The sequence below is a fragment of the Berghia stephanieae genome, chromosome 2 (assembly GCF_034508935.2).
Source record: "Berghia stephanieae isolate SIO BIC M18660-M18661 chromosome 2, UCSD_Bste_1.3, whole genome shotgun sequence".
Taxonomy (NCBI): domain Eukaryota; kingdom Metazoa; phylum Mollusca; class Gastropoda; order Nudibranchia; family Aeolidiidae; genus Berghia; species Berghia stephanieae.
In genome coordinates, this window is record NC_088361.1 from 89,316,041 (window position 1) to 89,329,684 (window position 13,644).

At 38.0% G+C, this 13,644-nt stretch overlaps 1 protein-coding gene across 8 annotated transcripts in view; it reads right to left on the reverse strand.

Moving 5' to 3' along the window:
- Positions 1-13,644, reverse strand: part of LOC144965779 (tyrosine-protein phosphatase non-receptor type 4-like) — a 90,763-nt gene that overhangs the window by 26,193 nt on the left and 50,926 nt on the right. For all 8 annotated transcript variants that reach the window (XM_078901479.1, XM_078901484.1, XM_078901481.1 and 5 more), the window contains one exon: positions 3,337-3,520. In XM_078901479.1, the coding sequence (XP_078757605.1) occupies positions 3,337-3,520 (184 nt within the window). The remainder of the gene's footprint in view (positions 1-3,336; positions 3,521-13,644) is intronic.

Consider the following 13,644-nt stretch of genomic DNA (forward strand, 5'->3'; position numbering starts at 1 on the left):
TATTATTGTTGTTGTCAGTAGATCTACATAGAGCGGTATTTAGTATATGGTAGCTTGTAGGTTTTGGCCAAAATTTTTAATACGTTTGTTTTTTATTTTTTCCAGAATACGGCAGTAGAGTGTGTTGAATTAATGAACGTGCTTATTATCTGTTAATTCAATCCTGGTTGTACAATCTTTCTGTTCCATGACAAGATCTGTTTTAAGTGCAGCTTTATGGTCTTGCGGTAGCCCTATGACACTCGCTTTTGAACCGGTTCTAGTCCTTGAAAAAGACTCTTTACTCACACCACACTCTCGCCGTACTCAATAGTAAAAGGATTACCTGCTAGCCCTTCAAAGCTAACAGCGTTGTCTCTGTAGCGAAAGAAAAAAAAATGACATCTCTCCTTACAAGCGTCATGTCTCGTCCTACATGGTAAAAGTTGCTGTTGGCTGGAGGCACCTAGTAAAGCGAGTTGAGATCCTTTAGTGGGTATTACGCTATTAAATGCTCGTTGCTTGGTTAGGAGGGGGAATGTCTTGTTGGAGGGATGGGGTGGTTTGTTGTTTTAGGTTTTTGTTGGGTTTTTTTTTATTTATTTTTATTTTATGATTTTTGATCCTTTAAGAATGTGGTCATGAGAAGAATGTCAAACCCGACAATACGTATAAAACCAACATTCTGAGAGCTCTGGTGCACCTGCCTGTATTGTTTGTAGTCCAAATTAGCACAGAGTAATTGTCTGAAGCACCCCATTCAATGATGTGATAGTGTTAACAATTCGTCCACTCAAGATACACTATATCATCTCATTCACAGAAAGGAGTTATCAGTCATTAATATGGTCTGTCTTATCGCGGTGACATTGCATTGATAATGGATAGATGAAATATGCGTCTAAGTTGATATTGTGTGCGTGTGTGTGTGTGTGTGTGAGAGAGAGAGAGAGAGAGAGAGAGAGAGAGAGAGAGAGAGAGAGAGAGAGCAAATTCTCAGACCTAGAACGTCCCAGAAGTCCGTCCCGGGTTTGCGAGTTTTTGACAAGATGAGGATCAGAGTAGTCGATCAATATTAACGAAGTCCCAGGTTTGAGAGTTTTTGACAAATTGAGTGAGGGCCATTTTGATCGATCGATATCTATTTGAAGTACGAGTTTTCTGGTCCAAATTTTTAAAATGCGTTATATTCAGAGTAGGGCAGTATAGCCACGGTGGAAAGGACATCACAAATCTAACGTCAGCAAACATGTTCTAAAACATGGTCGTTTTATCTTTCAGACCACACTTAAAAATATGTACACTCGCACTATCGGGAACTCGGTAACTCTTAATAACAAGGACTGATTCCAAGAAAGAATACTTTTTTTCCTCAAAGATATTATCAATCAGGGAATGGTTGGAGGGTGGGTGTGTGTGTGTGTGTGTGTGTGTGTGTGTGTGTGTGTGTGTGTGTGTGTGTGTGTGTGTGTGTGTATGTATGTGTGTGTGTGTGTGTGAGTGAGGCAATGACTTATAATAGAGTAGAATTTGCCAAGACAAACTGTAATGGCTACCAAAACATATTCAAAGTAAAAAATTAGGGAGCAGGCACTTGAGTAAGACAAAAAAAAATCTGGAAAGGTGTGCATGAAACAGTGCCAGACTAAGCAGATAGGAAAATACCAAAAAAAAAATTATCCAAAAAAATCAGCCTGGCTTGACTGGGGATCGAACCAAAGACCTGGTTATCGGTTATTGGTTATCTCATAATTGGAAGGACTTAATGCTTATATTATTCTTCACGAGGGTAGGCGTTTTCGCCGTGAACCCTAGTTTTGCATTATAATAAACAAACGTTGAACATGAAAGGAGGAGAGTGAAAACATAAAAACAAAATAAGATGACCTTTTATATGAAGCAATATCCATTAGATGTGCTTTTAAAGCCATTTACAAAGGGTGTCCAACTGCAACACTTACCATGTAGAACACGACATGACGCCTTTAAGCAGAGCTGTCTACTTGAATTTTCAAAAATTCGTAGTTTCCAAAGGAAAAATAGAAAACTTTAAATGGCTTTCGAAATAAAACAATTTTCCCACTCATTTCAGCTCAGTACAGTGAGATAATGTGAGTAAAGAACCTTTTCCAGAGACTCAACCTTGTGTCGCCCACAGCGGGCTGATTGTTTTATTTGTTTTGTTTTTGTTGGGCTTTTTTGTTGTTTTTTTTTTTTTTTTTGTTTGTTTTTTGTTTGTTTTTTGTGTTGTTTATTTATCTTTTTTTTAAATTGAGGTTTTACGGCACGTGCGACACTTTCAGGTCATTTCAAGGAAGGAAGATGATAGGAATTTAAAATCACCAAAAAATAAAAAGTAAAACACAGGTGACTTGTTCAAATAGGGGAAGGAAGATTCCAAGAGCGATCAATCCATCACCATGCCCATTTTGACATAGCCTAAAAGTCCCACCCAGGCCCGTACAAGCAAAGGATACCGCTAAAAAAAGATACACGGGACTCGGTCAAGTGACATACGGGCCAGAAATCTGGAGTGATAAGACACAACACGACAAACCCAAAAAAAGGACTATGGAAAAAAAAAAGAAGAAAGAAGAAAAAATCCCATCCAGGCATAAGCAAAGTATCCCGTTATGAGGAACACACCACACCGAACACATCAAGGGAAATACTGGTTTAAAAAATCGAAGTGTTATACCACGAGATCAAAAACCCACACATTAGGACCAAGAAAGTCGCATCCAGTCATAAGCAAAGGATCCCCCTATGAAGGACACACCGAACGCGATCAAGGCACATACTGGTCCAAACCAGGATTATTATGCCACAAGATCAAAAACCAACACAATCGGACCAAGAAAGTTGCACCCAGGCATAAGAAAAAGAACCCCCTTATGAAGGACACACATAACCCGATCAAGGGCCATACTGGTCCAAAAACCGTAGTGTTATGCCACAAGATTTTTTTTTTAAATCCACACAAAGGACCAAGAAAGTTGCACCCAGGCATAAGAAAAAGAATCCCCTTATGAAGGACACACATAACCCGATCAAGGGCCATACTGGTCCAAAAACCGTAGTGTTATGCCACAAGATTAGTTTTTTTAAACCCACACAAAAGGACCAAGAAAGTTGCACCCAGGCATAATAAGCTGTGAAAGAATTTGGGATTCGATCAGCATCATCTTTCGATCAATGGACATATTGCTCAAAAACTGGATTGCCATGCCACAAGACCACACACCAACACAAAAGAAATAAGGAAGATGGGGGAGGAGGAAGAAAGAAAGAAAGAAAGAAGGAAGGAAAGAAAGTAAAGGGAAAAAAAGAAAGAAAAGAAAAGTAAAATTTACTCACCATGTACTCGTTGTAGCACGGTAAGTCGTAGAGAGGATCAGCGGGTTTACCGTTGGCCGCCTCAACGACATTGGTGGTCGACGGGTCCGTGGACGGGATGGAGGAGGTGTTGACCACTTTGGTGGGGATTGGGCCTGGGTAGGTTGAGGCATCTCGGGCGTTGTGGGCGATGAAGCCACCATCACTGAAACAGAGTGTGGGAAAAAATGAAGTGTATGTATGTGTGTGTGTGTGTGAGTGTGTGTGTGTGTGTGTGTGTGTGTGTGTGTGTGTGTGTGTGTGTGTGTGGTGTGTCGACTTCATCAATTAAATAAGCACATGAAATATGTGGTGCATCTTCCACCATTACTCTTCGTGTTTTACACCATTACATTATCTTGTTGTTTTGTGCTTTGTTTGCTTACTTTGTTTTGTTTTTTGGGTTTTTTTTTTTATTTTCATTGTTTGGGGTTGTATTGGGGTTTTTTTGTTTTTTGTTGTTTTTTTTTTTTTTTTTTTTTTTTTTTTTTTTTTTGCTTTTCTTTTACCTTCGTTTTGTTTTTGTTTTTTGTTGGCTTTTTTTTTTGGGCTGTTTTTTTTTCCCCTCTTATCTACCTTTTCTTTTGGAATGTTTTTTGGTAGTTTGTTGTTATTATCGTCGCCGTTGTTTTTTATATATAGTCAACTCCAATTTGTTTTTCCTTTACTTTACTTTATTTTTTAATTGGGGGGGGGGGGGTCTCTTTATTTCCGTTTGTAAAACATAAAAATAAAAATAAAAATAAAATTAAACAACCCAAACAAACAAACAAAAAATGATGAAATCATATCATTATGAGAAGAGTTTGAGATTAAGAATGGCAAATTCCCACTTCAGATTCCCACCTGTAATTATTATCGAACTCGAATTGCTTTACGATTGAAACCCCTTTCAGAATGAATTCAAAAAACCTTTTGTAATTCAATTATAATCAATGTTTACTTTCTTAGAGAAAATTAGTCCTTAAGATGGACAATAAACTTCAAGAGTTTTATTGAAATTCATTCTTCAATGTAATTATTTTTTTTTCTTTCCCATAATTTTCATTGTAGTCTACACAAGGCAGGGATGATATGAGGAAAGGGGAAACAATCGAGTTTAATATAATTATTATCGGGCGTAACCTCAGTTCACTCCCTTTGACCTTCCCAAAGCTCTTGAACGAATAAAAAGAGTGGAAGAAAGGGAGGAAAATCAGACTTAGCCCTGCGAGCTGCCAACTCATGTTGTATGAAAGTCAGGATTAGACTTTAATTTTTTGTTTTAAAAAACAGGATTTACAATTGAATACTAGGATGATTTTTTCCCCAGAAACTAAGCACCTCCCCCATGACCTATTCAAAAAGTGCAGACATGCAATCATTTTTTTTATTTTTTTTTTAATATTAGGAATGCACTTCAGACGATTGAAGTATCAATCGTGATCATCATTGTGAATTGATATTATTTGCCATAAAATTCAAAATGAAATATGCCATGAACAGCGCTTAAAGACTCTCAGATTAGACATATTACACGTGTAAAAGTGTAAGCGAAATTGAAATGAAACAAAAGAAAGAAAGGAGTGGAAGAGGGGGGGGGGGGGGAGGCGATTGCATCAATGCAATGCTGATTAATAGGGAAAACGGCAACACAACTTCTCGTGATTTTGCAGATATTTTTTTTTTCTTATTAGCCTCTAAAAATAAATTAGATTAATAACTTGGGCATTTATATGGTGCAGTATCCATTGAACGTGCTTAAAGCGCTTTACAAGGGGTCCCTACCAACAGCAGCACTTAGAGTGTAGGACGAGATATGACGCCTGTTAAGCGATATTACTATTTATATATATATATATATATATATATATAAAATATATATATATATATATATATATATATATATATATATATATATATATATATATATATATCGACAGAGACAGCGCTGCTAACGGCCAGTTACTCCCGAGTACAGTGAGAGAATGTGAGTAAAGATCATTTTCCAATGACTCGACGTTGCGCCGCTCAGAGCGTAACTCGAACCCTGGACCTTCCGGTCCGAAGGCGATTGCCATACAAGAAGGCGACATAGACTCTGCATTGATACCTTAAAAACTCAAACCAAGAATTCTTGTAAATAAATAAATAAATAAATAATAAATCTCTCACAGTCCTTGGAGTAATAAAAATTCATTAAGATTTATTTCCATTATTTCACATGAGAGAGAAGGGGGGGGGGAAGAGGGAGGGAGGGAGGGAGGGAGGGAGAGAGAGAGAGAGAGAGAGAGAGAGAGAGAGAGAGAGAGGGGGGAGATAGAGAGGTGGGGGGGAGAGATAGAGAAGGGGGGGGGGCGTGTTGGTTAGAAAGAGCGAGAGATAGATAGATAGAGAGAGAGAGAGAGAGAGAGAGTGTGTGTGTGTGTGTGTGTGTGTGTGAGAGAGAGAGAGGCACAGAGAGAGAGAGACAGAGAGAGAGAGGGGGAGAGAGGGGGGGAGGGAGATTAATAATTAATTCCATGTATTTTAAGTTAAACTTGAGACGTTTCAAATTCAAAGACGTTTGACACATAATTTGACCCATTCACGCCATTACTGTCTTAGCGACATGGCAGGCGCCATAAAATTAATGCAGGAGCATGGCAGGGGACGTAATCCATGATATAATAAGAAAAACCCATTAAACCTTATCGCAGTGTGTCCCCGGAAAACGCGAGTTCGATTTACCACAATTGTGAGGAATAGAAAGAACACCGTTTACCACCTCACACCTTACAACATGGCTCTTGTTCGTATTACACAATCACAGTTTGTTCTAGGTGTTTTTGTTTTTGTTTTTTATTTTTGTTTGTTTGTTTGTTTTTTGTTTTATTTTTGTTTGTTTGTTTTGTTTTGTTTTGTTTTTTGTTTGTTTTTGTTTTGTTGTTTTTTGTTTGTTTGTTGTTTTGTTTTTGTTTTTTGTTTTGTTCTGGTTTGTTTGTTTGTTTTTGTTTTTTTTTTTTTGTTTTTTTTTTGTTTTGTTTTTTTGGTTTTTTTTTTTTTTTGTTCTTTTTTTTTTTTTTTCAAAGGAACTCGACTGAAAATTGTAATGGTAAAAGAAAGAAAGAAAGAGAAAAAAAGCAATGGATAATTATTGTTTGTTCCCTAAGGTAAAACACTACGAAGAAAGGGGAGAGAGGGAGGGAGAGAGAAGGGGAGAAGGGAAAAAAGAGAGGAGGGAAGGAGGTAGAAAGAGAGGGGAGGGAGGGAGGGAGGGAGGGAGGGAGAGAGAGAGAGAGAGAGAGAGAGAGAGAGAGAGAGAGAGAGAGAGACATATCTAATGCGGTGATGGGGGGGGGGGGGGGCGCCTTGGGGGTCTTTTTTCGGGTTTCTTTTTGTGTGTGTCTTGTATTTTCTTCCTTTTTTTTTCTTATCTTTTTTTTTTATGTGTGTGTGGGGGGGGGGGGTTACTCCCTATCACAATACAGTACCATAAATTCTTGTCTTGGCCGACTTCCTGAGCCCGATGGCTCGCTGTCTATTAAACTTTATATTATAGAAAATACGACAAGATTGAGGAGCCCCGTGCATAAACCACGCAGGTCAATTTTTTTTTTTTTTTTTTTGAAAAATGAAATGAATTACAGAAACGAATATCATCGAAATTTCTTCACTATTTTTTTTTTCCTTGATTGAATATACAGTATTTTTGAAAACTGTATTCCTTTCTTTTCAATACAACAGCTATTACGAAACTTAATGTTCGAGTCTCTCAGGTGTATTAATTTTTAAAATAGGGGTTATCAGGTGTATGCATGGGGCGGGCCCCACAGAAAAAAAACCTCTTTAAAAGGTACTTGATGCTAAAAGCTATCCACAACTTATTGTTTTTTGTTTTTAAGGGTTTTACGGCGCTTGCAACACATTAAGGTCATATCAGAGCCAGTAAAAAGGAAGAAAATGGGATAGTAAAAAGTTCCAGAATTACAATTAAAGCATCCAAGAATAAGGCAGACAAAGGGGAATTGGTTCAAATAGGGAACAGATGTAGATTCCAAGAGCACACTATCATTGTACTTAGTTTGAGATCACCTAAAAGTCTCATCCAGACACAAGCACAGGTCCCCACTAAGAGGAATACACTCAAATGTCTACAAATCATATGTTAAAAATGAAAAGAGTAACAGTACATAACAGAGATGATTTACAAGGAAAAAAATATCATCTCCCAAAACTATAACTACACATTCGCCTGTTTCCCTCTCAGCCAAGGACTCTGACCAAGGTCAGGACTAAAGCAAGCAATCTCACTCCAAGACAAAAACAGAAAGCAATTGGAAAACAGATAAGAGGGGATAGAAGACACAGCAAGTACCTCCCTGCCCGCTATGGGAGGTAGGAACCCCACCCAGTATCCACAACTTACCTTCCACAAATTAGGCTGGCACTTTTGCCCATAAGATAATATATCAACAAGAAGTAGAATTGTCGTATTATTATTGCTGGTATTCCTTGTATTGTCCCAAATGGTCAAAACACGGATCTGTTTGGTATTTAACACTCAATAGTGTTCTCAATATCAGAAGAAGAAAATGTATTCCCTTACTCTTGTTTTGAAAGTTTTCACCACGAAATAAAGAAGGCACTATGAACATTCCTTGTCCCTTGAAATAAATCGTATACTAAGAATAAGTAATGGGTCTTAAGACCAAATTCATTGAACCAGTAAAAACTAAATGAAATTGGAAGACGTGTGAACTTTTTAACCAGTTAACTGCCGTGCACTGGAAAAACTCGTATTTAAAAATTTGGCCAGAAAACTCGTCCTTCAATTATCGATCGATTTAAATCGATTTGACATGTTTTATTAAATTTCATTTCTAAGTAAATCATAAGAGTAGTGGGAGGGGGCACGCTGCACACCACTGTCCAAACCAAATTTAAAGAACAAAACAAACAAAACACCAAAACAAAACAATAAAAAAAGAAAAGAAAAGCATTGTGACTCTACACACCACGATCTGTGATTTTATTTTCCTAATGAGAAACGTTTCGGGTACAGTTGAATATACAACTATTTGTCGGAGAGTAGGGAAACAAGATTTTGGATGCACGAAATATTAATTGTATTATTATTATGTGTTAAAGGTAAATCGGTAAAAGTTTAAAATACTTCCAACGGCGAACGACCCATAGTCGTGACGTCACATTTTCCTCGCTTTAGATTCTTCTTTTTTTTTTTTTTTTTTTTTTTTGGGGGGGGGGGGGGGGCTCGAACAAAAATAAATAATTTAAAAACAATAATAACAATTTCAAGTTTTAAATAAAAATAATTCAAAATTCTAGTCACAACGGCAGTTACAGTAGAAAATATCACTGGCGTCATAAAATAATGAGCGCTCGAATATTATATCTCCCGAGTTCACGTTAAATCAGGTCGCGTGTTGACACTAACTTCTCTAAGTAGGTTGCATCGTGTTTCGAGAAATTTATCCTATTGTGAAAGATAAAATTGTTGAAAAAAGGGAGTAAGGAACCGGAAGCGAGGAAGATGTGACGTCATTAGTACAGTTCCTTAATCAAGAACTCGGTAACAGCGGTGAAAAAAGAAAATAACGATAATCCTCACACATGAGATCACAAGAATGACAACGGTCTTCATTCATTAATGAAAACTGTATTAATAATTACACTTACAAGACACGAACAGCACACACGATTACCCAACTCTTGAAACTGAATCAAACGCACTGACAAAGTCAACTAAGATACCGTCTTATTACCAAATCAATAATGCATCATATTCTAATACCAGATGTCAAAACACCAATTTATAAAGGTAACACACCGAGGTAAAGTTATCCAGTTGTACTGATCCATCGGATATCCACTTCCATTAAATGGCAAAGACGGGATAAAAAGACAAAGCTCGAAATAGATTTGCTATACACTGACAAAACGTCCTTTTTTACATTTTGGCCACATAAAAAAAAGAAACAAACAAAGAAAAGAAAATAAAATTTACTTCAAATATCGAAAAAATAGGACAAATTAACCCTAGTCTTATTCACATTCTTAAAACCTGAGATCTGTTTCGGGTTTTTTGAAGGTAGATCTTAATTCATCGACACTCGTTTTTAAGCTTTAAAAAAAAATCTGACCAAAACTTTTTTTAAAGGGCCTTTTTGGCAGTGTGCAGTAGAAAAATACCGTTACGAGTTTACAGCCCTTACGGGTTCGTTCAGGGAACCCCCATGATAAATAGATACAAAACGACCCGTCGAGGTATATTGGAACACTATGAACTAATGGAGGGTATCGCTTCCGCACTGGCTTGGTCTCCATGACGGACCTAATTCCAGAACAAAACAAGAGGGCCAGTTGATCCCCTACTATTTACATTAGGAATAGTACAGTGTTCATTCCAGCGCTAGGAACTAGTTTCCGAATCGAACCCCACATGGATTTCACCTTTATAAGATTATCTATTTTCAGGAATTCTTTTTTTTTTCTCACACAAATTAACATCGGAATGAACCAAATGAAATGTAAAATCTTCAACAAAATTTAAAAGAAAAAAAAATATTTTAAATGGTAAACCCAACAAATCGCATAGATTCCCTACTCCCAAATCCCACTCACACATAGAAAAGAATATGATTAAATAACAAATATGTGGCATAATTTAAATTCCACACAATAATTCCGGTTTAAAATAAAAGGGAGAAGAGGATGGGGGGGGGGGGGAAGAGATGCCAAAAAAAAGGGGGGGGGGGAGAGGAGAGAGAGAGAAGAGAGAGAGAGGAGAGAGAGAGAGAGAGAGAGAGAGAGAGAGAGAGATGGAGAGGGAGAGAGAGAGAGGTGGGAGGTGGGGAAATGAAGGAGTGAGAAGAGTTTGGGCGGATGGAAAGACGGAGAGAAGAGAAGGGAGAGAGAATGAGGGAGAGACGGGGAGGGTGGGAGGGGGAGGGAGAGGGAGAGAGAGAGAGAGAGAGAGAGAGAGAGAGAGAGAGAGAGAGAGAGAGAGAGAGAGAGAGAGAGAGAAAATGAATGAATGAATGAATGAATGAATGAATGAATACATTAAAGAAAACATCCAATTATTAGGATCGTAGGAACCGACAATTCCAATCTCAAGGATCTTTTATTTTCATCTTAAGAGAAATCTGTCCCGAATGCCATTTGCCGATGACATGGATTTGTACGACGATTAGTTGGGACGGCAGGGTGTCGCGTTAAATGGCCAGTTCTCTTTTATTGTAGCAAACAAACGCACCGCACACAAACACATACAACATACACACGCGCGCGCGCGCAGAGGGGAAGAGGGAGGGGGAGAGGGAGAGAGAGGGAGAGGGAGAGAGGGGGAGAGAGAGAGAGAGAGAGAGAGAGAGAGAGAGAGAGTCTCATATTATAATTAAATAAAATTAAACGACATTATTTTCAATGATTTCTAATAATTTCAATAACACCTATTTAAAAAATCACCAGCCCATTAAAAATATATTTAAATGGGGGTGGGGGAGAGATAGATAGAGAGAGAGAGAGAGAGAGAGAGAGAGAGAGGAGAGAGAGGAGAGAGAGAGAGAATAGAGAGATAGAGAGAGATTAAAGATAGCACACAAGATAAAGATAACATCCAATAATTTAGGGAAGGAACTGACGATTCCAATCTCAAGGCCTCTTTTATTTTCATCTTAAATGAAATCCTCCCCTAATGCCATTTGCCGATGACATGGACTTGTCCCGACGATTGGTTTTGACCGCAGGGTGCCGCGTTAAATGACCGTTCCTCGTTTATTGTAGCAGCAGCAATGAGCCCTGGATTAAATGACACTAAAGCGGTGTCCGGGAAGAATTAACCCTTCTGGTTTTCTGGCTAACGACAATAGACAAAACAAGACGTTGTACAAACACTCGAAATTAATGCGACGGCCCCATTACGCTGGCATTGGTGTGAAATAACTCTTAACTGATCCGTGGTTAATAACGGTTAGCATTGGCCTTGTCGTGTCAATTTGAGGACATTTAGAAAAGTGTGTGTTTATTTTTAGTTTTGTTTTGTTTTTCAGATATATCTTTCGAAATAGTAGCCTTTTCTTCTTGCCATGTCAGTTGAGCACATCTGCTGAAAGGAAGTGGAGGAAGAAGGGGAAAAGGAGAAGAGGAGGGGGGGAGGTTGTTTGTTGTAAGGGAAATATATACCCTCAAAACAACGCAAAATAGTGTTCATCACAACGTTAAATCAAGCCTGTAATTGCATTCGGCTATAAGATCTGCAAACATGTGCACGTAGGGATATCTATGTCCTTAAAACTGACCATTTCGACGGATGTCTCCCCCCCCCCCCCCCCCCCCCCCCCCCCCCCCCCCCCTTCCCACCCCAACAACCAACAATTAAAATCATACACCCCTCAATACATTTTCCGAATGGTGACTTCACATATTTATTGGATCAATTACACTTATATTAATATTGGCCCAAACGATGGCCAATTTGTGCGTAGCCAATACCTTACGTCTGGAAACAGCTCGCTAGCTATGTGCTTGTGAGTCGCTCCGACTCGTGTCCAAATGTCCACTTTAACCAGTTAACTCCATACTCTGGAAAAATTCGTATTTAAAAATTTACCCAGAAAACTCGTCCTTCAAATATCGACCGATTTAAATGACCCTCCACTTAACAAAAACTCTCGAAGTCCCATGCTTAAGAGTTTTTGTCATTTAAATTGATCGATATTTGAAGGACGAGTTTCTAGCCAAATTTTTAAATACGGGTATTTTCCCGAGTACGGCAGTTAACTGGTTAACATCTTTCTCCGGGAGGCGAGTCAATACAATAGAATAACAGTGGATATTATAGACTGTGCCAAAAGGTCGTTTTTGAAACAGTCGGCACAAAACGACACCGATAATATTTATAATTATTAAGTAATGTACGTGCTTAACGCACTTTAAAGGGGGCCCCTAACCAACATTAAGCAACGTTTAACATGTAGGACGAGACATGACACCGTTTAGGCGATATTACTTCTTTTTTTTTTTTTCGACAGAGACAACGGTGTCAAGGCAAGGTACTCATTTTACACCTGAGTACGGTGAAAGAATATGAGTAAAGAGCCTTTTCCAAGGATTCAAACTATGCACCGCTCCCTTTACAAAAATTCCGTTCTCTTCCGTTTTCCCTCGGACAAATAATGAAAAATGATCTTGGTACACACTTAATAAGTCCCTTTGAGAAGCTATTTACGCTATAATTATTTAGGTGCTAGACTTTAAAATAATACAAAATCTAGAGGTGCCCAAATGAGTCAATAAAATGTATAGTAAAATAAAGGGAGTAAAAATGACTCTTACAAAAGATACAAAACAAAGAAAACGTTGTTTACTTTGTTTTGTATCTTTAAAATACCTTCATATGGATGTCTTTTTCTGTTGAATGTTTAAAAAATGACCTTTTGGTCCAAGGTTTGCGAGTTTTTGACAAATCGAGGAGTCATTTTAATCACAATGGATATTTCAAAGACGAAAGTTTTTCGGCCAAAATTGTAAATACGTGTTTTTACAGAGGACCTCCGGCAGCGTTGTCATCATGGTCACATTGAATGAATGCCCCTCGCCGCTTGACCGGATCAAAAGACTTGCCAATACAAGTTAATTGGGACGAATCGACCAGGTATATCGAGTCCACCATCGTAAAACACAAGTCGTCGACTTGCCCTAACGTATCTAATGAGAGATCGTTATTCTCTCAATGAGTTTGAAGGGGGGGGGGGGGGGAGAGAGAATGTATCATCACACCGAATTAATAGAATGAATGAAGAGTTGATCTCATTCGGATCTTTGTTCTTGTTTAAAGACCGCTAGTTGGGTGATTAGTTATCACACAAGTACCTGTTACACTTTTTTTTTAAAGCTCATTTTTGAGTGTTGGTACGATTGATCTGGAGGGAAGACCAGGGGAGTATTTTATCAAAACGCATAGCAAAAATATCGAGTTCTTCACCACAACACAAGTCTACGACGTATCTAATGAGATCGTTTATTCTCTTAGGAGTTTCGGGGAGGACGACAAATGTATGTATAATCAAACTGGATGAATAGGGGACAAAATGCTACAAAATTCATACAAAACGCGTTTTTCTTCATATTTTGGTCCTTATAATGTTTAAAATATCGATATAACCCAATCTACTAACCCTACTACATTAAAACTAATCTTTTTTTTTTTAATATACATAATTCAAATCGGAATGTTTGACAATCGATGTTCCTTTTAATATATCGATATTTTATGTATTGTGTAAACGATTTCTTGCTAATTTTTTG